Source organism: Carassius auratus, chromosome 12 (assembly GCF_003368295.1).
Source record: "Carassius auratus strain Wakin chromosome 12, ASM336829v1, whole genome shotgun sequence".
NCBI classification, from domain to species: domain Eukaryota; kingdom Metazoa; phylum Chordata; class Actinopteri; order Cypriniformes; family Cyprinidae; genus Carassius; species Carassius auratus.
In genome coordinates, this window is record NC_039254.1 from 13521028 (window position 1) to 13546819 (window position 25792).

The window sequence follows — 25792 nt, forward strand, 5'->3', positions numbered from 1 at the left end:
TGTATCAGTTCACTCCCTCTAGTGTTAGGGAATGTGAATGTCCCCAGTTTTGATCCTCATTGAACTGTAAAGCAGTCTCGGATACATTAAGTTTATATGGTCATTGTAGTTGCTCTCTTGAGAGATTATGTTTGAACAAATAAAAAGTTTAGGACTACCATTATATGTCCATATAAATTATTTTGAGCATATCGAAAAGCGTGCTGCACAGCTTGAAGAAAAAAAAGCAACTTTGGTTACAAATCCACAGTTGACTGTTTATTTCATAAAAGCACATTAATAAACCACATGAGTGTGTTTTTCATACATAAGTTTTGCACTGAAAAAAAAAGTTGTTTACATGCCTCATAAATTTAATTTAGTCCTGTATAAAGACTAACGATGACATACTAAATACTACAATCACAGTCATTTATATTTCTTTGTTCCTTCATACATTTCACATGAATATGTTAACAAATAATCTTCCTATGAGATGTGAAAGTCACTGCCATTGTATCTTGGACATATTCCTCCAACAGCTAGTCTAAAGAAAGTGTGCTGTATTAGGTTCAATCATACTGAACTATTCATGAGGCATATTCATTCCAGACAGTAGATCATAATTTTGTCATCTTTTCTTAAATACATCCAGAGTTCATTAAACTATTGTGGCCCAAACCGGTCAGTCTCTTTTTACTGCATTTAAATGTAAACCACACTTATTTAAAAACAAAAACAAAGGAAACTATACACATGTGGAGACCAGTCCCATAATCATACATTATTCATTATTACCAGCGTCAGGTATAGCTGAACAAAAGAACAGTTCTACTGAAAAATAATAAAATAATTAGCAAACACCTTTTTTCCTCTGTAAAGAAGGTTTAAGGGAAGGTCTAAATGAACACTTGAGAGTGACTTTGAACAGGAGTAATACTGAGAAAAAGGCAGCAGTTGGTTTTTAAGGTTTAACTCACCAAAAACTTGCACAAGAGGTAAAGTGTGGACTGCTATTAGGTAGAAGAGAGGCATATGGAGAGAGATGTTTATGTAAACCCCTTAAAAATCGGGCTATATAGTAAGGCTAAGCTACGTATGTGTGTTGTTTTTAAATGACCACAAATTTTGAGCTGAAATACTTTATCCTTATCTGGTTCTTTAAAATATATATTTTTTTAGCATTTTTCGAGTCTTTCTCATTTCCCCCAGGTTCCCTCCATTCTTCCATGAATGATGTGCTCCCTATTTTAAATTAATATGTACTTTTAAATAATCTAGATGAAACTGTTTTATCACATATACAACAGGTTAGGGCTGCACGATAAAACTGACAAGCTGCGCAAAAACACGATCATATTTTGCGCATGTTTTGCGTAGCTTGTCAATTAACAACAGCTCTGTGTGGTAAATGCTGCTGTATGTGAATGCACGCAGGTGATGGATATTTACCGCTGATTACAGAATCAGCTTTACTGACAAGATGTGCATTAAACATAGAGTGCGATTTATTATGCAGCCCTACAACAGGTCTTCCTAAGGAATGTCCCAGGAAAAACATCAGGATAAAAATGAAATAAAACAGTAACAAGAATTTTAAGATACAACAGCAAGTGGCAGGTCATTACAGGAGTTTCAGAAACAGATGTCTTCAAATACAAGATGTTGTTTTTTCCACTTCTGGTAGAATCAAGTGTCCCTATTTCATTAGTTGCAGGACTGAAGCCTGGAACAATTTTTGTTAATGAAAGATGAATCTTCTGTTCTGCCAAATGTATGTTGTTACAAGTAACTTTGAAAAGATTGTGTTGTGTACATTAGAATATTACAGAAACAACTTTGGCAAAACTATCAATGGCAGCCAAATCATTATCTAGAGTTAAATATAAGGAAAATACAAAGGGTTTTAAAGAGCAAACACTGCAGGGTTAAACAATTATTCACAATACTAAGAATGAATATAAAACAAATCTCTAAAAGCATAAAAAGCCTGAAATCAAATGAAGGAATGAAACTCTTGGGCTTACTCACAATAACAAAATTGACAAAAGTACAGATTCTCTGTTTCCCCAGTTCCAATACATTTATACTGAAGTAGGTATAATTTTAACAACTGTTTACTTTTACGATGGATCCAGCGACTTCAACTCCTCGACCTGTGTCTCTAGATCTATTACCTGTAAAAAGAGACATTTTATATGACTGCTTGAATTTAATGTTGGAATTGCCATAATTATAAACTTGATTATTTTTTTTATCGATATATTAGAGGTAAGCAAAAGGATTTGATCATTACTAAATATTACGGGAATCGTCATTTTACCTTGTCTTGAAGCTGTTCTGTTTCCTCCTTATGTGAAGCGTCGGTCTCCTCTTGAGTTTTCTGCTGAGCTGTTTTCTTCTTCAGCAACTCAATCTCCCTGTATAAAAAACAGAAGGCAAAAGACACTTATAGATTTCTAAAATTATATTGAAAACTTCATAAAATATGAAACAATCATTTGGTTTTATATAATAATTTTGGCCCAAATGACTAAAAGAAAAAGGTCTTTGAAAAAAATTAAATAGTTTAAAACACATGCCGAGTAGTTTTGAGATATGGAGCTTCAAAGTTTTTGCATTTCATTCGACTGGGTGGATGGAACCTTATTGTTTTTTAAATAAAAATCCCATAGTGTATACAACATAAAAAAAAATCTATCACATAATGCAAATAGGTTGTCACAAAATAAGAATATGGGTATAACTAAATTTTGACAAAAATGTCAGATAGAACCTTATAATTCCAAGGGGACGATGTGTCTGGTCTTTAGAAAATGTGATAATTTTGATGAAGAAATGTGAAGTGAAGTGGTGTTAAAAGTAACAATCTCCTTGCATTTAAGATACACAAAGTATACATATTTTAATCATAAATGTACATTTTTTTGTCAAATTCAAAAATGTGATTCCTTACATTAACTTTCTCATAGAAGAATTGTATCTAACTTATTATTTGCATAAATTGCTTTTTTCATTTCATTTTGAAAAAATTAATTGAGCAAAACAAAATGAGTGTCAAATCATTCTGTTAATTTACATTTGAAATATATTTGTGTGTGTATAGTATTAGTATGTCTTTCAGGAGATTATGCAATTCTAGTTGTTTTTATTGTCATTTTAAGTTTATTTATTAGACTTGGACATTCAATTACATGGACATATATTCATCTTAAAAGTCAAGGTTCAAGCTAAACAGAACCTTCAGTAAGAATGTGTATGTGGATCAATATCTGTGTTTTCTCTCACTTTTGCTGATACTCTTTTATAAGGCGTTTGGCCTTGCTGTATTTGCGTTCTAGAGCCTGGTACTGAGCCTGAGTTTCTTTCAGGTGCTCATCCACAGCCTGGCAAAGACTCTGCGCTTCCATCCAATATCCCTCCAGCTTCTCCATGCGCTCCCGGTTCTCCTGCATGTTATGCTCCATCTGGGCCTTTTCAGCACGCCAGCGCTGCTTCTCCTGCTCTGCGTGATTTAGCTTCACACATAAATGCAAACAGGTGATTACTATTTTGGATTTGACGTGCAAATAGCAACATGGATCAAAACTTTACAACTGTGGAAACCCAGAACTCTTTGTTTGAGGATAAACTTCCATATGTGTTCTTTTGAAAAATATAAAGGCCTATAAATGGAAGGTCTGCCATCATGACTTTTACAAAAATTAAGAATTTGGAATTTGAATTAAGAACCAAGAATTTGATTCAAAGTGTTTTTGAAAACACTTTGAAAGTGAGCGTCACTTCTGTGCGGCGCATGCACAAAGCTGACCTCATGCATCATCCGCCAGGAAGTGCATCCATGTACAACAGTGAGCGCATATTTTGTTTAAATATGGTTATTTTACTTAAAAAAACACATCAATTCTTGACAGGAGGCCTTTGTTTACCCCCGGAGCTGTGTGAGACACTTTTTTTTATTAAGGATGGGGGCTTTTTATTTAACTTCTTTTGGACTGAAGCACTGCAACACCCGTTGAGTGCCATTAAACAACTTGAAAGATCTATGTCAGTTTTTTATATATAACTCAGACTGGATTTGTGTGAAAGAAGAAGGTCATATACACCAAGGATGACTTGAGGGTGAGTCATTTATGGGCTAATTTTCATTTTTGGGTGAACTAACCCTTTAAGGCATTTATCTTTAAACCATTGCTTCTGGTCAAAATAGTCTATAATCCATAATAATGCTTCCACCAGTAAAAAGGTGGATCTCCTGTTGTCTTCTGACATCAAAATCCACCAGCATATTTGTTCAGAACTGCTTTTTCACTGGAGAAAGTAATAGTATGGATAGAGGACTCTTAGCTTTTATTTTAGGCCGAAGCAACAGTTCAAATATTGATGGATTTGTTCATTAAAAACCTGCAGCATTTCCTTCACAAGACACTAATAGATGGACTCGAGTCATGTGGATTATTATGATGTTTTTATTAGCTGTTTGGTCTCTCATTCTGACAGGACCTATTCACTATAGAGAATCCATTGTTGACCAAGTAATGTAATGCATGTTTGTCTAAATCTGCTCCAATAAAGAAACAAACTGAATGTCCTGAAGCTGAGGAAAAATTTGATAAATTTTTTTGAGCAAATAAACTTAAACTTTAAGTCATCTGGACAACTATTATGGTACTTTTGTTATTTTGTGGAACTTGACAGTTTGAATCACTGTATGTATGTATATATATATATATATATATATATATATATATATATATATATATGTCTGATGACCAGTTAGCATGAAAAATGTTATCATACCTTCCTCTTGAGCTGTTGGATCTCAGCCTGAGTCACGGCATGTTTGATCTGCAACTATGTCATAGTAAAACATGGTTTAGAGAATGTAACTAAACAATTTTGCAACAATGAAACAAGAAACAAACAAACACAATGATTAGTCTAAATCCATTTTTCAAAGATAAACTAAAGTGACAGTTTGAAAAGACATTTTTAAGACTTTCAAGTGGGTGGCTTATTATAAAATTTAACAAGAAAAACTACTGCAGCCATTGTCTTATACAAGAAAGACACCAATATTAACCAGTATCAAGGGAGTAAAGTATATTTATTAATGTTTTAGTTTAGTTTGTTATTATAGTAAACTGGCTTTTTGAGGTGGGACTACCGATTTTTATATTCTTTATGATATTCTAGTTACATAATTTATGTGGTGGAGTTTATTCTATGTAAACAGTGTTAATGAATAGTTACACCAAACGCGAGTTTTGAGCAGAGTAGGCATGTTGTTTGTCATTTCTCCAATTACAAATGCATGGTTTTATGTTTACGCGGCACAATGCAATGTAACGCAATGCGTAAAAAGACAGTATAAGTCATCATTATCCATAATTATGACCCCACTGGATGCAAATGGCTCGTTTTTAATGGGTCTTGTCGCGCCGGTTTTCTGACCAGGACACAGCATGACAGTATGGTAGGGGGCTTAACATTTCTGTCACATGCTTGAGGCATTCGGCCAGTCACAATGTATTGGATAGCTGGCCAATCAGAGCACACCTTGCTTTTCAGACCGATGAACTTTGTAAATAAAACAATGCGTTTCAGAAAGGCAGGGCATAGAGGAGAAACAATAATGTACAGTATGTGGAAAATAATGTGTTTTTTAAACCTTAAACCGTGTAAACACATTTCATTACACCAAACACAAAAAATAATGTTCTTTTTAGCAACATCATATGACTCCTTTAAAAGAAAGGATGATCCCTAATATGTATTTTATTAAGGGCCTTTGATATAAACAGAGACCTCCACAGTTTGCTGGAGTCTGTGGAGTTTGTTTGTTCAAATGGTTTGTCAACATACTGTATATAAATGTATGCACTTTTCCACCAAACATATTAGTATAGTAGTATAACCTTTTTTTTTTTTTTGTCTTACTTCCTTATATTTGTGGGCAAGCTTCTCAGGGTCCACTTCTTCTGGTGACAGCATATCCTCATTCTCAGCCAAGTCAAACACCTCTATGGCACTAGGGTACGTAGGGCTCATCTCGTCTTCATCTTCGTCGGTGCCGTAATCACCCGGCTAGAAGGGAAGGATAAAGGAACTGCCTTTTGTTACAAGTTTCAAACATATTTTTAAATTATGTCCTAATAAACTAGGGAAAACGACAGACTTCGTTATCCTCTAGAAAGAACAACTGCAAAGTATGCAAGAAGTATAAGGAAACATTTTGCAAACTGTAATATCATTTTGAAATTACAAATGTAATTTTTAATTGCAAAATGTAGATGCACTCCGCAATCTTCTATGTGGGGTAATAACCCATTATAAATGCTTCAATGAATAAACTGTCTGTAAATGAGTGTCAAATGTCCAATGAGAGTGATTCAGTGGGTGATCTTCTTTTAAGGTCTGATTTACTTTTAATATACTACTTTTAATATATCTAAATGGGAACATTGCATAGACTTCTATTGTTTTTATACACAGCTGCTTATAAATACTGTATCCTGACATTAGCCACAAAATCTTTTTCAATTTGTAAAAAACATTCTTTTATTTTATACCAGGTTATATATAGGCCTATCAGGTTTAGCTCACTTCTGAGTGCAAATTTGTCCCCAAAATATGGTTTAAGTAGGTAACCACACAAAAGTACAAGATTACAGGCTGTTAACTAAATAGAAAATAAAAATACAACTATTCTAGGAAAGTACTACAGACCTCTTCCTCATCCCCCATGTAGTTGCTATATCGTTGTTCCATCATCTCCTGTTGCCAGCGCTCCTGTTCAAGGGTCTGCTGGATGAGCTGGGCCACTTCACTTTGCTCTCCTGGCTTCTCTCGGCCAATAATAAACCTGGAAACAGGTGAGTTTATCACATACGACATACCTTTATAACATAATAATTTATGTTCAACTAGAGGAAATAGTTTTCTATCTTTTTTTCCTTCTTCTTCTTTTTTTTTTTTTTACTTTAAATTCTTCTTTTATGTGTTCCTGTAGCTCAATTGGTAGATCATTGCATTATCAAGCGCAAGGCTGGGGGTTTGATTCCCCGAGAACACATGATGGGTAAAAATTGATAGCCTGAATGCACTGTAAGTCGCTTTGGATAAAAGTGTCTGTTAAATGCATACATTTAATTTAAATTTTAATGGGGTCATACATTTTTCTTGAAGTCCACTTCTAATGATTTTTCTGAGTTCTTCAGAATCAGTAATGGTCTACAATTCAAGTTGCATTACAACTATATAATTCAAATGCATTACAATAAGACAATCTGCATGAAATATATCTCTCAGCTGGTTAACATCAGATCAAACTGCATCTGCTCATTTCTAACATGGGGTTTCCTTCAAAAAAAGCATATGCAGAGTAGCAGGTGATAATACAGCCAGAAACCGAGTAATATTTGACTTTATAAAGAATTATATATAAATAGACTTTTTGTGCCTTTTGAAAGAGATCTTACAAACATCCTCTTTTTTGAGTCATTCAAAAAATATGAGAAGACAATATTTATAATGATGAATAATGGCAACAAGATTTTTGTTGTTTACTTTTGATAAAGCTCTTACAAATCTGTCTCCCCTGCTTTTTATTTATCCATCCTCAATTTCCTCTCTTATATTTGCTATGTTGTGCATGTCTCCTCCACCCAGTGTCTGGTTTCATATAACCCTCTCCTTGTTCTCGCCCTATTAACACTGATCTATCATAATGAAATAATCTTCTCTTCTAAATACAGTCTTTGTAACACATCATAATTGCAACTGTCACAATGACCCCCATTGGCTGGATGCTGAATGAACTGCGCAAATGAATAGGGAAAGACGATGACAAAGATGAAGTTAATGAACTCAAATCATTCTTTAAACACTTAAAGACCATATATGTTTTAGATGAGGGAAAATATTGTATAATATATAAAGTAAGAGAGTTCAAAATAAAGAAGCTAAATGTTGTAAAAAAAAAAACAAGCAGCTGTCAGGGAGTCAAAAGTACAGTCTATAATTACTTTGTATTTATTGCTGCTTTCAGTTCCTTCTGGGAAGTTCCTACATATGATTTCGGAAGTTGTAATTAAGATGTAATACGTCCAAGTGATTTTGGTAAAGGAACAAAGTATAAATGGGACAAAATCATAAAAAGCAAGCTGCTTTAGAGCTAATGTGACAAAAGCAAAGCATAGAAATTAGGTAAGAGATGCTCTACCCATGTATTTAATAATTCTTGAACTGCTAAGTTAATCAAGGGAAATACAGGAACTTTGTCTGATGAACAAATTCTACTGCTATTCTCAATACATACTAATTGAGTAAACATTTACTATTAAAACTTAATTGTGACAAATAGTTTCTGGCATGATTTTTAATGTACACTCTCAATTTCTAGCTGTTCCATTGACATTTATTAAAACATTGTGGTGGTGCTTATTTGTGCTTCACACATAAATGCGATAATTTCTGACATGAATTGCAGGCAGCATTAATTCACCATTACTTATGCCTAGAGGAAAATTGAAGTTGAGTTTAACTTATCTGAAGATAAATATTAAAGAAACTGAAAAAAGGGACTTCAATGAAACTAGATATCAGCAAGGGGTGACTTTTGTACCACACTGGTCTAAATCCACATGGTCTTACCGAACTATGCCAGATGTGTTTCTCAGTACAGAGGCAGCAAAACTTTGAGTTACACCAACCAGGCTGGTCCCATCCACCTCCACTATCAGATCATTCACCTGGATCCTGAAAGAGAAAAAAGTGAGCAGTGTGACCAGTGTTAAATGAGTTTCAGTTATTAAAAAATAACTGTGATGCTGTGGAATATTAATACCTGCCATCCCGATGGGCTGCCCCTCCCTCTGTAACGGTCTTGACAAAAATGCCAAGCTTCTCCAAACCCATGTCAGCTCCAGCACCCATCCCAATAATACTGATACCCAAACCCTCATTGTCTGTTGATGGACAACAAAAAATTTAGAACTCAATCCAGAGAATTTAGTGTAATATCACAGTATGAACATGTTCTTCTTACCGTTTAGAACCACAAAAGGGCCTTTTAGACTGCACTTAACACCACATTATCATTTACCGAAAGCACGTTTTTAACCCCGGGTAAAGATATGTATCACTCTTACAATTTAAAGGGATAGTTCACCCGAGAATGAAAATCTATCCATCTTCTACTCTACCCTAAAAGCATCCTAGGTGTATGTGACTTTCCTCTTTCAGAATAATCCAATCAAATTTATATAAAAAATTGTCCTTGCTCTTCCAAGCCTTTCAAACCTAATAAAAAAAAAATTTCCTCACATCTGCTGACTGTTGTGAACTGGAAGACGTGCAGGCTGAAGATGGAAGACGTATGCTTCAAGCGCGCATCTCTGGGAGATGTAGGAGCAAAGGAAACAAAGTTTCCTTACTTCAGCAAAAGAAAACCAGTCTCCTCTTGGCTTATTTCGAAATCATCTGACGTTTTTCTTTAAAAATCCTTGTTTTGTGCTTCAAATTTGTGTCCAGAATTTTATTTTTCTCTCTGCGCGCTGGTCACTGATGCAGCGTTGACACACTACATTATCCGCCTGCACGTCTACCGGTTTCCCACGGTCAGCAGAAGTGAGGAAAAAAGTGTTTATTACGTTTGAAATCTAAATATTTATCTTAAAAAACTACATGGATTCACTACAAGGGGCCTTTATTCACTCCCCGGAGCCATTTAAGGGACATTTATTACAGATGTGTGCACTTTATTTAGCGTCTTCTGAACAGTTGACAACAAACACCCGCTTACCCCCATTAAAAGGCTTAGAAGAACAAGGACAATTTTTAATATAACTTCGATTGGATTATTCTGAAAGTCAAATACACCTAGGATGCTTCGAGGGTGAGCAGAAGATGGACAAATCTTCATTCTCGGATGAACTGGCCCTTTAAATATGCAATGAAGAATGCTAATGTTCAGTGTGAATCATCATCTTATGAATACATAGGATTCATTGTAAATCATTACAGTTAAACTATGAGCAGTGTGAAACATGAAACAAGATAACCTGGGATTGCTTTACTTGGGGTTTAGAAAGGCCCAGAGTTAACTATAAGCGTGAAAAGCCCTAAACTGTCACAACACTCTTTCTGTCTTTAGAACTACATATTGTTTTATCATTTAAATTTTCAATAATCAGTTGTTTTTGTGAGAGTTTTGCTTGAAAAGTGCTACTTGATATACTACTCACTGTCATGTACTATTGTCCTCTTTTTAGAATTGCTTTACAACAGAAATCAATTTTGTTTGTATTAAAGGGATAGTTGAACCAAAAATGAAAGTTTGATGTTTATCTGCGTACTCCCAGGGCATTCAAGATGTAGGTGACTTTGTTTCTTCAGTAGAACACAAACAAAGATTTTTAACTCAAACCGTTGTAGTCTGTCAGTCATATGATGTAAGTGAATAGGAATCAAGGCTTTATTCATGTCTTCTTAAGCCTCTTCTTCTTCACAGCAGATCGCACACTTATAAGTGCATTACCGCCACATATCTCTCAAATGGAGCATTGACACTCTATCTACAATTAGGAGTATCAATGGTAAATTTGAGAGATAGGTGTTGGTAATGCACAGCAATCTGTCATGAAGCAAGAATAAGAAGAAGACATGTCACGCACCGGCTGAAGAAGAAAATACGAATGCGGTCAGAACAGTTCAGAAATTGCTGTGAATCAGAAGTAAAAATAACTCTCAAAGCCGTGATTCCCATTCCCTTACATTATATGACTGACAGACTGCAACAGTTTAGGTTAAAAATCTACGTTTGTGTTAAGTCACCTACGTCTTGGTTGCCCTGGGGGTAAGCAGATAAACATAACTTTTCCATTTTAGGGTGAACTATCCCTTTAACTACTGAAAAACTTTTTTTCTGTTTAACACTGTAAAACTGCTTTGGCACAATCTATATTGTATAAAGCACTCTATAAAGGTGACTTGACTTCAGTTGATTTCAGTAAAAATTTTTGAGTAAAAAAAAAAAAAAAAGAGTATTTTGTCTCAAATGTCAATATAAAACATTCCTCACCGGGTAACAATTACACTACATTGTTTTATTTTTTTGCACAGAATATTCTCAATACTTGCGAAACATGATTCAGAAAAGTACAGAAGTATTGTGAAACATCTTAATTTCCTCTTTGACATTTTCCCTGTTGAGTGTAACTTCTTGAAACTTGAGTTTATTACTACAACACTACATAAAATATTGTTATTACATTTTAATTGAAGTACATTTATTAAGACACCGTATATACAATGTAAACTAAGGTTAAAAAGGGTAACACCCTACACAAATCTATACACTACTACTTTTTTATTTTTTATTGTTACATATGCTTTACATTAATCATCTAGCATCATGTGTTTATTATTTCCACAATTACTTCCTTAACATGACCAGTGTATTTACACTTTGCTAATAGCCCTGTGGATAGTATTTTTGTGAAGGAATTCAGTAGCTTTATTTAATTTTAAATGACACTACGAGTAGTGTTCTCTTCATACAGTGACAATTATGTGTGCAAAAATTAAATTTGAAATTTGACCTATGAAAAAGAAAAAAAGAAATGTTGAATTGCTTGTTGGAGGTTGGCTGTTCTTTCAACTATTTATCCATCCACCCATCCATACTGTCAAACTCTAATCTTTTCATCCATCAATACTCCCTGCCATTTATTGACTCTTCAATGAATCAATAATTTCAACCCCCTCTCCGGAAATACCTTTCTCCAGTTCAACGGGGAACAGGTCCAGCCTTTCCACACGTTTCTCCAGCTCATATTCAGCAGAGGCAGCCATGGGGTCCACGTCATCATTCCTCCTGTCATAGTCTTCATTAGAATAGGTTGTGAACACCTGGAAATTTGATCATATCCACATTTTTGCTTCAGAAAGCATTTCATTCATGTAATAAATAAACTGTTTTTCATTCCCTTTTCAGAACATGTAAATACTCCACAGCTTATTGATTCAATTCAATCTTTTGAATAATAGATTCGACAGGAGAATATTACACAACAGCCGGACAGACTTCCCAGATTCAGCTCTCAACAAGTATTTGACTGTGATTCAGAATCAGACCTTGAACCGAACCAAGATTGTTCTGAAAAATATTAAAGGGGTCATATGATGTGATTTCAATTATTACTTTCTCTTTTTTAGTACTATAAGCTGTTTGTGAATAGATAAGATCCCTAAAGTTGCAAAAACTAAAGTCTCAAACCCAAAGAGATATTATTATAAAAGTTAAATTTGTCCATGCCCTCCTAAAACGCCTCGTTTAAAAACGCCCCCAGATCTCTACGTCAGAATGTGAGTAGATTTGCATAACGCTGCCCAAATGTTCACGCAAAGAAAGAAGGCGTAACTTTGAATCCATAATTATGCCCCCACTGGATGCAACAAATGGCTCGTTTATAATGGGTTTCATTGGTTTTGTCTCATCGCATCGGTACACACAGCATCACAGTATGTTAAGGGGCGTAAAATTTCCGTCACACGCTTGAGGTATGCGGCCAATCACAATGCACTGGATAGCTAGCCAATCAGAGCACACCTCACTTTTCAGACCAATGAGCTTAGTAAAAATTGATGCATTTCATAAAGGCGGGGCATAGAGGAGAGTACAGTATGTGGAAAATAATGTTTTTTTTTTTTTTTTTTTTTTTTTTTTACCTAACACTGCATAAACACATTTCATTACACCAAATACACAAAATAATTTTTTTTTTATTTTATTTTTTTATTGTCTGCTCACTTGGCACACTTTATTCAACAAGCTGCAGAATTTGAGATATCATTCATGTCTGTACCACAAATGGTACATCCAGACAATTACATAAGTTACAAAATTTAATCTTTATTGAAATGGGTTTCAAATCAGTGAAGCTTTCTCTGGGCTAATAATTATTATGTTTGTGGCACAAGTCTATATGACATTGCTGAGGCAACAACTGGCACCTTTTTAGCCATTACTATTAATACCAGTGTTGTTTCTAGGCATAGGCGAGCTAGGCGGTTGCCTAGGGCGCCACCAGCTATAGAAGCGCCAATGATGAACTACATTGCTACATTTTAGCAAGGTTGTGATCAAGAGTGGCATGATCACCCTGAAATATGACTACCACTTCTACTGGTTCACCCAACATCATTGGGCTAGAGTACTGACTATTAAACAGGGCCATTTCTAGCCAATTTGACGCCCCATGCAAAATCACTATTGGTGCACTATTGGTATATATATATATATACACACATACAATATCTGGGGGAGCACCAATAGGGATTTCACCTAGGGTGTCAAATTGGCTAGAAACGGCCCTGATTAATACAACCATGTTTTTTTCTACATTATGTTTTCCCGTAAAGCTCCAAATTTTATAACCAAGAATATACAAATCCACAACAGTTCTTTTTAATATTTTTCTGGCTGATAATTCTTCCAGAAAATTGACTGGATTCAAATGATGATTCAAATACTTGTCTCTAGCTATTTACTGAAATTTTAAGTGTTGGATGCCGTTTGATCGTAAACATAACTTTATCTACAGACTGATGCATTGACTATGCTATTGAAGTGGCTCTCTATTGATAGCAAAGCTGTGTGGGCAGAGCAGGTGTGCCCACTTCACAGCAGCTCTCGAGGCTTTACTGCTAGTTTTATATAATCTTTTTAATGTGGGTGCAAGAGCCAGCTTAACCTGGCCTGAACACACATGCATGTCTTAAATTTATACTGTTATTTTGAAATACACAACATGTAAATGTCCATTTTACTTTGGTATTGCAGTGTTCTTGGGTATCTTCTTTTGGCCAAACATTGCAATTGTCCTCCAAAGAGAATGCAACACCAGTATGTATTGTGAGAAGCTTAGTCTAAAAGATGGCCGACAAACCCAAATATAATTTTTAGACATTATAAATATACTTTTAATTAATTAAACCCCAAAATGTATTGACAAATTATATTTTGCACCATATTTATGTGTGCTATGTATTTTTACAAAAGTAATTTCCTGTTTGGTTGACGTCATCAAGCCCTTTGTTAGCCACCTGTCATATAAAACTACTTTTAAGAATCAAATAGATAAAATCAAGTCCTGCCCTACTTTTTTCCCCTGAATATCCTGTTTCACTCAGAAATAAATCACATTACAATAGTAGAATGTACTCTGATTGGCGTTTCCTGTTATGTAATGAAATAAAAATAACACGAGACCATCTTTATTCCCCAATGCCAGACAACCACCAGCATCCTAAATCCTCATCCCTCAATTGCTCCCACTCATGTCCTGCCACAAGCATCCCACTGTTAGCAGCACATTCCATATCAAACACAACCCCTGAGAGAAATATTGAGTTTTACTCCCATCTGTGCTTTAAGTCCACCTGCCCCTATTCTCCAATAGCAAAATGAAGCATCACATACACCAGCTGAGACCAGCTACCATGGCCACATGATTCAGTGAGACTGTGTGGCTGTGATTTTTGGTGGTGCCCGGTGGACACAAACATCGGATTAAGGAGGGGGAGGATAGAATGAGAGAGAGGCACACAGTGGTGCTCCAGTTGTGTAAGAGTGCCAGTAGGTCACATCTCTTAACAGATGGCGAGGAATACCCCTCCTCCGCTCAAACTCTGCTCACTCATCCTGTCTCTGCTGCCCTACTAAAAGTATGAATGACAATAAATGTTCAGTCAATTTAATTAATAGTCTATAGGAATTACTCAAGTGTTGGAAGAATCTCATGAAATCTGTCAACATGTCTAAGCCTATATTTTAAGACTTAAATTATTAAATAACTGTAAAGTCAAAGTTTAAATCTCATTACGGTTTAATATAGAACATTTTTGAGTTGGGGGGAGTAGTGCTTATGACAATAATAATGCAAAAAAAATCTCTGCTGATTAAACAGAAGACACTTATAACAATGGACAAAATAAAATAGGAGAAGTTCTAACAGGAAAACCCATGTAAGGAATGCTGTTAATGGGCTGTCGGAAAAGAATACATCCAAATAACATGGTTGAAAAGTTGTTGCCCACAACCACTGGCATTTACTGCACTGCTTGAGGTCGGGAAAAAGAGAGAGTTGTAGGAAGATTGGTTCTGTTCCTGGTGACAGGAATAGATATGTGAACACCAGAAGACAATCCATGTTTCTGCATAAACGAGGCAGAGGTTTTTCCGATGTTTTCCCCCCATTCTCTTCAAACACCCATTACTATATTTCTTACTCTTCTAGCTAGTAGTAAATAAGTGTAGATTTAAAATGATCTGCACATGCCAAGCATAAAATAATAAATGTATGGTGCTGACAATGTTATAAAATACGCTAAAATGTTGTGTTTTTATAAAATTAAATGTAATTTAGTTGCACCATACTTCTCACTGGTTCATGCTAGTTTTGAAGTTTGCATCTATTCAGTAATTTGCAAAAGTAAACGGATTTGGTCTATGCAGTGGATCATATCCACTAATAAGTTCACAAACTTTAACAATGAGACATCATTTGAATCATTGCCTTGAATGGCAATATTTAATTAAATGTAATTTTACTAAAACATTTAAAAACACTATGTTCAGTAAAGTGAGCAACATTGTGAAATACTAGCAATGGAATGGAGTACACTGCAAAATACAGTTCAGTGATTCCTTATCTTTTTCATTGAATGGATCCCCTGCAGTATCTTTATTGACTCCAAAACAATAAATACCATCACGGTACCACACTATACTGAAGAAATGCAATAAATATTAATTTAACTACATTAGATGTAGCAAACAACCCTAATAAACATAAGTGATAAGAAAAAACTAAGAAGAAACATAGTTATTTCAAAAGTTAAGTTATTTTCAAATGTGAAATGTAATGCAGGGAATTCTGGAAATGTCAATTCATGGTTTTCACTGTCAATTTAACATTCTATTTCACTTCCAAAAACTGTATTTTATCATAAAATTACATGAAATATCCATTGCATTGCAATTACCATCAACAGTTTAACAGGCTTTTACTGTAGCATTTTAATTTTTTTACTGTCAAAAATCACAATCGTTTTTACAGTGAAGGTCTTGTGTTTGATTACCAGGGAATCTATAAACAAAGTGGACAAAATGTGATAATGTGGAAAAAATGGATAAGCGTCTTCCAAATGCATAAACGTATATAAATCAAAGTAGCCACCATGCTGCACCAAAATATTTGACAATTTATGGCTACACCACGGATATGATCTAAAATGCTAGCAGTAATATAGCTCGTACAAACAAAGCTTTCCCAGAACAGTTATGCGAAATACATGCCAATATCATATAGGCAGTCACTCCTGAACATCCTCTATATCCTGCTGTTCTGAAGCTTTGTTCAATAATGGAGCATATGGTGATATACTGCAAAGCAAGCTGGATTTTATCCTAATGATGTGCTGAGACTGACTAAAGAACGAGGGATGGATGAATGAACCACTCCTGCTGTTCAAATACGATTGCACTTCCTATAAATATACACCTCTCTGTTCTAATTATATATAGGAGAAAAATCAAACTAAAAAAACAAATAAGCAGCCTTTTTTCTTAAGCTAGCATTTCTTATATAGGTTTCAAGGTGCACGAGGCTGGAATGTGAAGTAGGCCAAAGCCACCTTGATGTGAGCACAGTCCAACTTCCCGTATTGTCCCTCAGGCGCAGAGGTGTGAGGAACGTCTCTCTGTCTCACTCACAGACAGTTCTAGGTTGTCTGCATGTTCCTGATATATCTGTCAGCCGTCTACAGAAATGCCTCAAAATATCAGACCAAATTCATTGTTACACATTTATTCCTCTCCTAAACAACCCACTAAAATATACCCAAGCCGAGATGCACTTCCACTTCTTTCAAGGTTTTTTCATAAAAGCTAATAATATAACAAACACGCACCTGTAATAGATCATTAGAGTACAACTGTCTTGCCTTCCACAGTCTGGATTCTAAATGGTTTTATAAACATCTATACATTTTTTAAGCAATATATAATTTTTCTTTTGATGAAATATGACCCAGATATTTCTTTGTAAGTTTCACTCAACAACATATAACTAATAAAAATGTTGTTCTGTAAAAACAATGCCCAATGTACTGAGTTAACAGGAAGGGATTTTTTTAATTAGTACCCATTGAATTATATTTCAGGATTAAAGGATTTTTTTTTAACAGATTACAGAAAATTTCCAGTAGAGATACATAACTTTACAAAGCATTTCACCAGCCTCTCTCTCCAGATATATTTTAATTTACTGATACTCATGTTTGTAGGTCAGAATAACTGACATTTATTGATTCTGGACCACATGGTGAAGTGCAAAATATAGAAAGATTTTTTTCACCCTTTTAGGGATAAACACTCACGATGTAGATAAAGAAACAGAGAGAGACTTAATGATAAATGTTGAAGCATTTGGTGTGCACAACGCCTTGCAGGGGAGGACTGACAATACTGCTATTTATAAGCACTGCCAAGCCAGAGAAAAGCCCCTTTCACACTGCACGTCGGACCCGCAATATTCCCGTAACATTGCCTGGTCGCCTTCTGTGTGAAAGCAACCACGTCCCGGAATTGATTACCGAATCGAACCCGGGTCGGGGACATAGTAACATTGCGGTAATCGATCCGGAACGAGCGCTGTGTGAACAAAAGCCAGATCTAATTCGGTATCGAAGTGATGACGCGCGTTATCGCGCGACTCTTTTACTGGCTGTTTTGAAGGAAGATCAACATTCGCGACGAAAACATATGTGCAAACTGTAATGAAGCAGAGATCAGTTAGTTCCTCACTTTCCGCGCTGACGCCGAGATCGTTTGCTTGCTTCAGTGAAAGTATAACATGCCTAGCGTTTTCGACTCATACATTACACGTCACGCGCTGATGTCACGTGTCGTTACGGGATCTTCAGGGGTTGTGTATGAAAGCACGCACATATACCGGGTCATCACTGGCAGTGTGAAAGTGCCAAATCTAGCGACCAGGGAACAATTACAGGAACACTTTACCCCTGTATTTGCCGGAATGGCAGTGTGAAAGGGGCTCAAGAAAGAGAGACAGGGAAATGAGTAAAAGAGAGAAAGAGAGGAGAAAAAAAAGATTAAAATGGGAATGAGTGACTTGGCAGTCCAAAAATTAAAGGAAGATGAAAATACTAGATGAACTTGAATGAATATGTTCTTCTTAAATGAATAGGCTATGGTTTGAAGGACACAGAGAGGAGAAGAACTGAGCAACTAAAAGAGGGGCAGAGAGAGAGGGAGGGAAAAAAATGAGAACAAAGCGGTTAGTGTGAGATCTGCCTCTTAGGTCAGCCTCAACTCTCCAGCCTAAAGAGAGGGAGAGAGAGAGGTTTAATAAAGACCCAACACCCTAGCCAGCACAACAAGCCTTGTGTTTGACGGAGAGCTATGAAATTCATTTAGGGAGAAAACTTTGTCCCAAATTCTGTCTGCAAATAAGAAAGGGGGTGAAAAAGGGACAGAAGGAGAGAGAAAGAGAGTGACACGGCCACTTACTGACCAACACAAAGGCGGCCCAGCTTGGCAGCGACTGAAAGCTGTCTCCTCGGCCTGTGGCCTCTATATGATCTCACACACCAGTGGAAAACACTGTACGAAGTCTCCAGATTGAGAGCGAGTGGTTAAAAACTGTTTTACTCAATTTAAAGGTTGCACAGAAATGCTGGTGCAAAGTAAATGCTTAATCAACTTTTTTGACCATAAACAGTGAACATTTTTGCAAAACCTATAGCAATATTATCTTTCTCCATTGCAGATGTGGGTTTTTGAAGTTTAGTACTTCATGAAAGCCATACATATGTTTACAAATGTATTCCTGCAAGCCATACAAATGTATTTGTCACATACTATGGTAAAAGTGTTTCAAGGTCATAACATAATATTGCACAATTATTGTGCTGTAATTATAATTTGTGAGAAAAGGAACAAAAGTTGTTGGTGTTTTACCGCAATTAATGTTCATTTCAGTCTTATTCCAAATACATTCATGTTTACATTTTTAAATCTGAGAAGAATAACAGCCACAATGCTAGTGTGTTTTGGATATTTGCCATTATACGCTATTATAGATGTTCTGTTTTTAGTTTTTGCCAGTGCCAGGGCTGTCCAGTGCTGTTCCTAGAGGGCCACTTTCCTGTTCCAGTTTTGCTAGGTTGTTCTGGGGATTTTTCCCATGGAAAGTGGAATGTGACCATTATGCTAAATGCATCCTTTTGTGTTTTGGAGAAGAAGAAAAAAATAGATTTTAGGTGAAGTAGTCTTTGAAATGTTTTCAGTAAAATCTGACCCAAACACAACTCGTGGTCGTTTTATTGGGATTTCCTTCTCTACAACATGACTACAGACCTTGGAGTTGCATTCTTTCATTCTCTTTAACAATCATTAACAGACTACTGGATCATTGTGCGTTTGGTTCTCACAAACAGCATTAGCCCTGACTATTTCAAAAGAGCTTCTGTTTTTCTGTGGGTTTCTCTTATCTATCAGCGATACTGATGTTGCCACAGTAAATCTACCCCTTGCTTCCATCTATTCATATGTCAGCTAGTTTTACTCTTATCACAGACAGGAGGGCTTTCGTCATGTTTTCGCATTGTCTGCATCTAAAAGATTGGAACTGGGCAGCTCATAATTATTTAATGTTAATACATTTATATTTATATGTCATTAAAGAAGATTTCTGAAATTTCAGTTTTCTAATAATGATTTGTAAGTGTGCATTTCATTTGCATTCATTTTTCAAAAATGCAGCTTTACATTTATGCGTTTAAAAAAACCTGTTTTGGGGAATTTTAACCCCCGTTTTAGCTAAATGTTTGCTTGAAATGGACGTTAATAGTCAATGCGACAAATATGTTGGTTGTTACGTTACGTTACGCAGTTGATTTAGAAAATGAAGCGGCCTATTACTAGCAAACTTAACTTCACTGATAACCTACATGGTTAGAATTTAATTTAACACCACTGATCTGGCTGTTGCAGGTGAAGGGGCCACATCTAGCATTCCAGGTCCCAGTGAACACAGACCGCTGAGACCGGGGACCTGGGGGACGCAAAATTCAATCTCGCCTAGGGCAACCAAAGAGTTAGAGCCAGCCATGTTAATAGTGACCATTTCTTTCAAAATTGAGATGCATACATAATTTGAAATCTGAAAAAATAAACTTACCATTGACATATGGTTTATAAGGATCGGACAATACTTGGCTGAGATACAACTATTTGAAAATCTGGAATCTGAGAGTGCAAAGAAATCTAAATACTGAGAAAATCGCTTTCAAAGTTGTCCAAAAAAAGTTGTCCTTGGGGACATTCTCAGATAAATGTGTTCCTGTGGCTCAGCAGTAGAGCACTGCGTTAACAGCGCAAAAGGTTGTGGGTTCAATTCCTAGGTAAAAAATGTTAGCCTAAAGCCCCTTTCACACTGCACGTCAGACCCGCAATATTTCCGGAACATTACCGGGTCGCCTTCTGTGTGAAAGCAACCACGTCCTGGAATTGATTACCGAATCGAACCCGGGTCGGGGACCTAGTAACATTGCGTGGTTCGACCCGGGATGAGCACTGTGTGAACAAAAGCCAGATCTAATTCTGTATCAAAGTGATGGCGCGCGTTATCGCGCGACTCTTTTACAAGCTGTTTTGAAGGAAGATCAACATTCATGACGAAAACATATGTGTAAACTGTAATGAAGCAGAGATCAGTTAGTTCCTCACTTTCCGCGCTGACGCAGAGATCGTTCGCTTGCTTCAGTGAAAGTATAACGTGCCTAGCGTTTTCAACTCGTACATTACACGCCACGTGTCGTTACGGGATCTTCAAGGGTTGTGTGTGAAAGCATGCACATATACCGGGTCATCACTGGCAGTGTGAAAGTGCAAAATCTAGCGACCCGGGAACAATTGCAGGAACACTTTACCTGTGTATTTGCCGGAATGGCAGTGTGAAAGGGGCTTAAGTCACTTTGGATAAAAGTGTCTGCTAAATGCATAAATTTAACTGTTGGTTTGATGTTTACACAGATCTACAGAGCAGAACTAGGTACATCCTGATTACAAGCAGGCCAGCTGAGCTTATCAGACACATTGTCTGAGGTATGTTTGTTACCTCGGCCATTGATGTCAGGTCAGCATTTGTCCTGGATAAATGTCACACTTAATCAAAGAGAGGAAGCGCTTGGGAGAGAATAGATGCCAAGACAAACCAACCGACAGTCTGCATTATGTTATATTCTATTCAGCTCATTCGGTCTGTGCCAGTCTGAGTGACTGTGACTGAGGCTTCCACAGAAACTAATAAATAAAAGACTGAATGACATAATGTATGAAGTTAATTAATTCACTCATCCTAACACATACAGCAATCCCTAGGCAACTGTTTTAAATGAACCAGACTCCTTTCATTCGTTTAAAATAAAATAAAAATTATAAATAAAGCATTTTAATCTTGACTACAGTTAAATTATTTTATCTATAAATAAGAATTTATTAATTTAAATACTTTTAAGTTATCCTGAATCCCCCATTTGCAGAAGCCCACTGATTGAAAACCACTGTCCTAGAAAATTTTCTGCAAAATATCTTATTTTGCATTCAGAGGAAGGAAGAAGAACATACAGGTTTTTGAGTGAGTAAATGATGACAGAATTTTAATTTGTGGTGAAATATTCCTTTGAGGTTTAAACTCACCTTAATGGGTGAAGAACTGAATTTAATTTTCCTGCTCGGGGGCGGATCCTCCTCCTTCGGTAATCCAGCAATCTCAGAGCAGCTCGACTCTGGCTCATATACATCCTCTTCATCCTCCTCATCCTCAAGCTGGCTACCACCAGAGTCTTCTCCTACTGCACTGTAGGCACTGATATCCACCAAATCAGCCTTAGAGTAATTCTCCTTCAGAGAACCATCATCATCCTCCTTCTTACTGACCCCCACTGATGGACGAGCATGTCCATCCTCGTCATTCCTTCCAGTGCAGGTGATGCCAGACTCAAAGGCCTGTCCACTGGAAGCAAGTCCCCCATTTTCTAAATGACGGACATCAGCAGAAATAAGAGTACCTTTTGCCTCTGTGGCTGTGGCCTGTCCGGACTTACATTTATCTAGAGTCTTAGATTCATTAGCACTAGATTCATCCTTTGCCCCTGTGTTTTTCTCTTCCAAGGACTCTGTATCCACAGCTGTGATTCCGTCTTGAAGCTCAGAGGCTCCGTTAAGGCTGCTACACCTCGCGTCTTGTTCCTCCTGGTGCGGATTTACCCCATCCTCCTTGTTTGCCCCTGAAGGAAAAGCGCGTACCCGTTTGGTGATGATTTTTGAGTTGAGAGCACCGATGCGGCCGGTGACACCGCGCAGAGGTAGCGGGGGCGTGTTGGATAGCCGGTGCAGGTTGTTTCGCAGCTCGGCGGCCCGCTCGAAAACAGCGCTGAGCTGACTGACGGTGGGCGACACGGCCTCGCCGGTCCCGCCGATCGCGTCCAAGCTATCCAACGACTCCGTGCTGCCGTTAAAACGCGCGACCACATCCAAACGCGACGCATCCTGAAAGCCCGCGGCGCGTTCTTTCTTCAGTAACACGCGATTAGAAGCCGCCTGCCTCTCCTGCTGCTGCTGCTCAAAAATCTTCCTCGTCTCCTGCAGCTTCGAGTATCTGGGCGACGCGTCCGTTTTGCTGTCGAAGCGGTTGACGCGCTCGGAGACGCTAGATCCCAGTTTGAGCAGCGCGCTGTGATCCACGTTCTCGTTCAGGCTGCCAGCCCGCGGGAGCGTGAGACGCACCGCTTTGCCGTCGCCGTTTACCTTTTGCGCGTCTTCAGCCTCGGTGGGTGAGGATGCGCCCATCTGCATGAACATGTTCTTGATGCGGTGCACGTTCGAGCCGTATGTGCGACCGCGGCTGCTGGGCTTAGGATTGCCATCCTGAGCGTCGCCGTTATTTAAGACATCTTTCGCCGGCTTCAGCGCCTGAATCCCCGCCGCCTCGTACGCGTTGCGGTGAGGAGAGGGGCTGCGGAGCGCGGTGGTGCTCGCTGGCTTGGAGGAGGATGAGGATTCGGTCTTCATCATGGTCTGTTAGGCTTTTCCGAGGCGATGCAATAACAGCATCTCTGAGCTCGTGGCCCAGACGTTTCTGTCAGGACAAAACTGTCGCTGATGAACAATAATGTGCCCTGGAATATGATGAAGACAACAGTGAATTAATGCCCATGAATGCGTGTAGAGGGTCCGTCAGCGGCATGGCACAAGCAACGCACCATCTTCCCGTCTGTGAAAAAAACCCGCTGATTAATGTGTAAATCACACATGCATTGGTGAAACTAGAAACTAGAAACTAGAACAGCGATGCGTCCTGGATTTTCACGACAGATTGTGCGTTTATAATCCGGATCGTTTAGATCTCTTGATTTAGTCAGCTGCAGATTTCTGCCTTTCCCACTGATGCTGCAGCGGCGCAGCAGAGATACAGGGTCATAAAGCGCGTCTCATTTCTCACCCTCTCAGCACACTGATTTTTATGGGGTCACACATTTTAGTCCTCATACCAGAGCCCCTTACAAGCAGGGGCGAATCTAGTATTTTCATTTTAGGGGGGCTCAGCCCCCAGTGAGTGTATAATAATAATAATAATAATAATAGCCCAATAATTGGGCATAGATAGGTATAACATTTAAGTACTGATAAGCCCAATTCAGGTTTTCATGATCTCACACACACAACCTGTTTACTGTACAAACACAAACATTTTACTGTTTGCATTTCTAGTACAACCCTCTTTCTTTAGCTCAACTATGCAAACCTCTTTGCCACATGCACTAGAATATGTATTATATTGAAAGTTACATTTACAAATGAAAATGGCAACATGATTTTATAAAGTATGCAATCATATCATAGATTGTTTAGATCATAGATTTATATCATAGACTGATATGTACTTCATTGTCACTGGAGGAAACATCTGTTTTGTGATGAGGGGTGAATGCAGTGAAAACTTAGGCTATAGTAGATGGGGAACCGATTATTGCTTCCCATTATATTTTGTAAACTGGATTTATGACAACGGCACAGATGCAGATATTAAAACAATTTGTCGACAAACACACACCTTGTCCTCGGTTTAATGTTCCAAAAACACATTATTTTTCAAAAACTGTACATCACTGTAGGTTCTCTATGCCCCGGCTCTCTCAAACATGCTGTTTTCTACAAAGTCCCTGCTTCCGACCAGCGCACTCTGCTCTGATTGGCCAACTGACCCAGTGCATTGTGATTGACCGAACACTGCAAGCACTCGTTGGAAATGCACTGCCCCTTTCCATAATCGTGAGCTTCATCTATCAAAATAAATGTAAAGACAATTAATAATGTCCTTAGTTCCCCGAAAGGGGAACAGAGTGGCGTGATAGACACAATGATGAAGCTTGTATGTGTTTGCAGTAAACTAGCCACGGATGGTTAAGACACCTGACTCCACTGTGTGACACCGCCCCTCCCTCTCTCTCTCAAACACACACACACACACACACACACACACACACACACACACACACACAATGCCCAAAACTGTGCATTTGAACAGTCAATAGCAAATACTCAAACTAATAACATAGTTACTGTAGCTGTATCGGTTCCCAATGATTCAGAAACGCCAAATTGTCGTAGCAAAGTCAGAATGACCTCCTCTCCTATGTTCACAAAACGGTTGTCCATAAAATACATTGCTGTTCTGTTGTAAGTAATTTTAAAGATTCCTAAAAATGCATCTACTTTCGGAAGTCCAAATAAAGTGCTTTTGCTTTCGCCTAGAAACACACAGCATCTCCATGACATGACTGCTTCAACACTTACTGCGGTTACTGAAACCATGCCTTCTTTCTTTGCGTGAACATTTGGGTGGCTTTATGCAAATGTTTCCACACAGTGATGTAGACATGTGGGGCGTGTTTGAATGAGCTGTTTTAGGGGGGCATGGCAGAGTCTTAACTTTAATCAATAATATCTCTTTGGTTTTGAGACTTTTAGTCTTTGCAACTTTGCAACTTCAGATCTTTTTAATGCAAGAGAAAGGATAAATTTAAATCGCATCATATGACCCTTTTAAAGGGGACCGCTGCAATTCGTGTACAGTTTATGGATCCAATCGCACAATTTTAGGGGGGCTGAGTAGTCATTTAAGGTATAGCTATAGCCCCCCGGTCTAGCAATACCCATACATACAAGCATACCACTGAAACCCAGCTATAAATCAGGTTTGGACTTTTTGAATTTAATCTTAATATTAGCGCGTAGTGCAAAATTTGTAAATATTACTTAATTTTATATTAAAATATCAGTCCTGTCTTCTGATTGGTTAACACAGCTTTCCAGCTAAGGATGTAGCATATGTTATGATCTGAAACACCTGTTCAACAAATCACTGTACAGCATCCATAGCTGATCTTATTGATCTTATTTTTCTCATAATTTGTTTCATCAACAACTATGTGATTAAAATAAATACAAACAAATAAGGAAATAATAAAATACAACAGCAAAATACAGTTATATTATATTATATTATATTATATTATATATATCCTCACACAGATGATGGATTTGCATATTCTAGCTGTCATTTTTTAAATTGTTGGTGTTTGTATATGCAGATGGAGACAGCAGATGACAGATGGCTTTTGGCCATAAATTATATCTCACAGTTTTTTAGCATCTCAG

At 37.4% G+C, this 25792-nt stretch overlaps 1 protein-coding gene across 1 annotated transcript; it reads right to left on the reverse strand.

The window, feature by feature from the left end:
• Positions 1 to 236: 236 nt before the first annotated feature.
• Positions 237 to 23545, reverse strand: LOC113111889 (neurabin-2-like). Its single transcript, XM_026277072.1, has 10 exons — positions 21770 to 23545; positions 11760 to 11892; positions 8828 to 8948; positions 8635 to 8739; positions 6709 to 6844; positions 5920 to 6066; positions 4780 to 4833; positions 3268 to 3497; positions 2303 to 2399; positions 237 to 2156 (listed from the first exon to the last, which is right to left on the reverse strand). The coding sequence occupies exons 1-10, from the start codon at positions 23144 to 23146 to the stop codon at positions 2103 to 2105; spliced, it is 2454 nt and encodes an 817-aa protein (XP_026132857.1). The 5' UTR covers positions 23147 to 23545; the 3' UTR covers positions 237 to 2102.
• Between the last annotated feature and the right edge of the window lie 2247 nt (positions 23546 to 25792).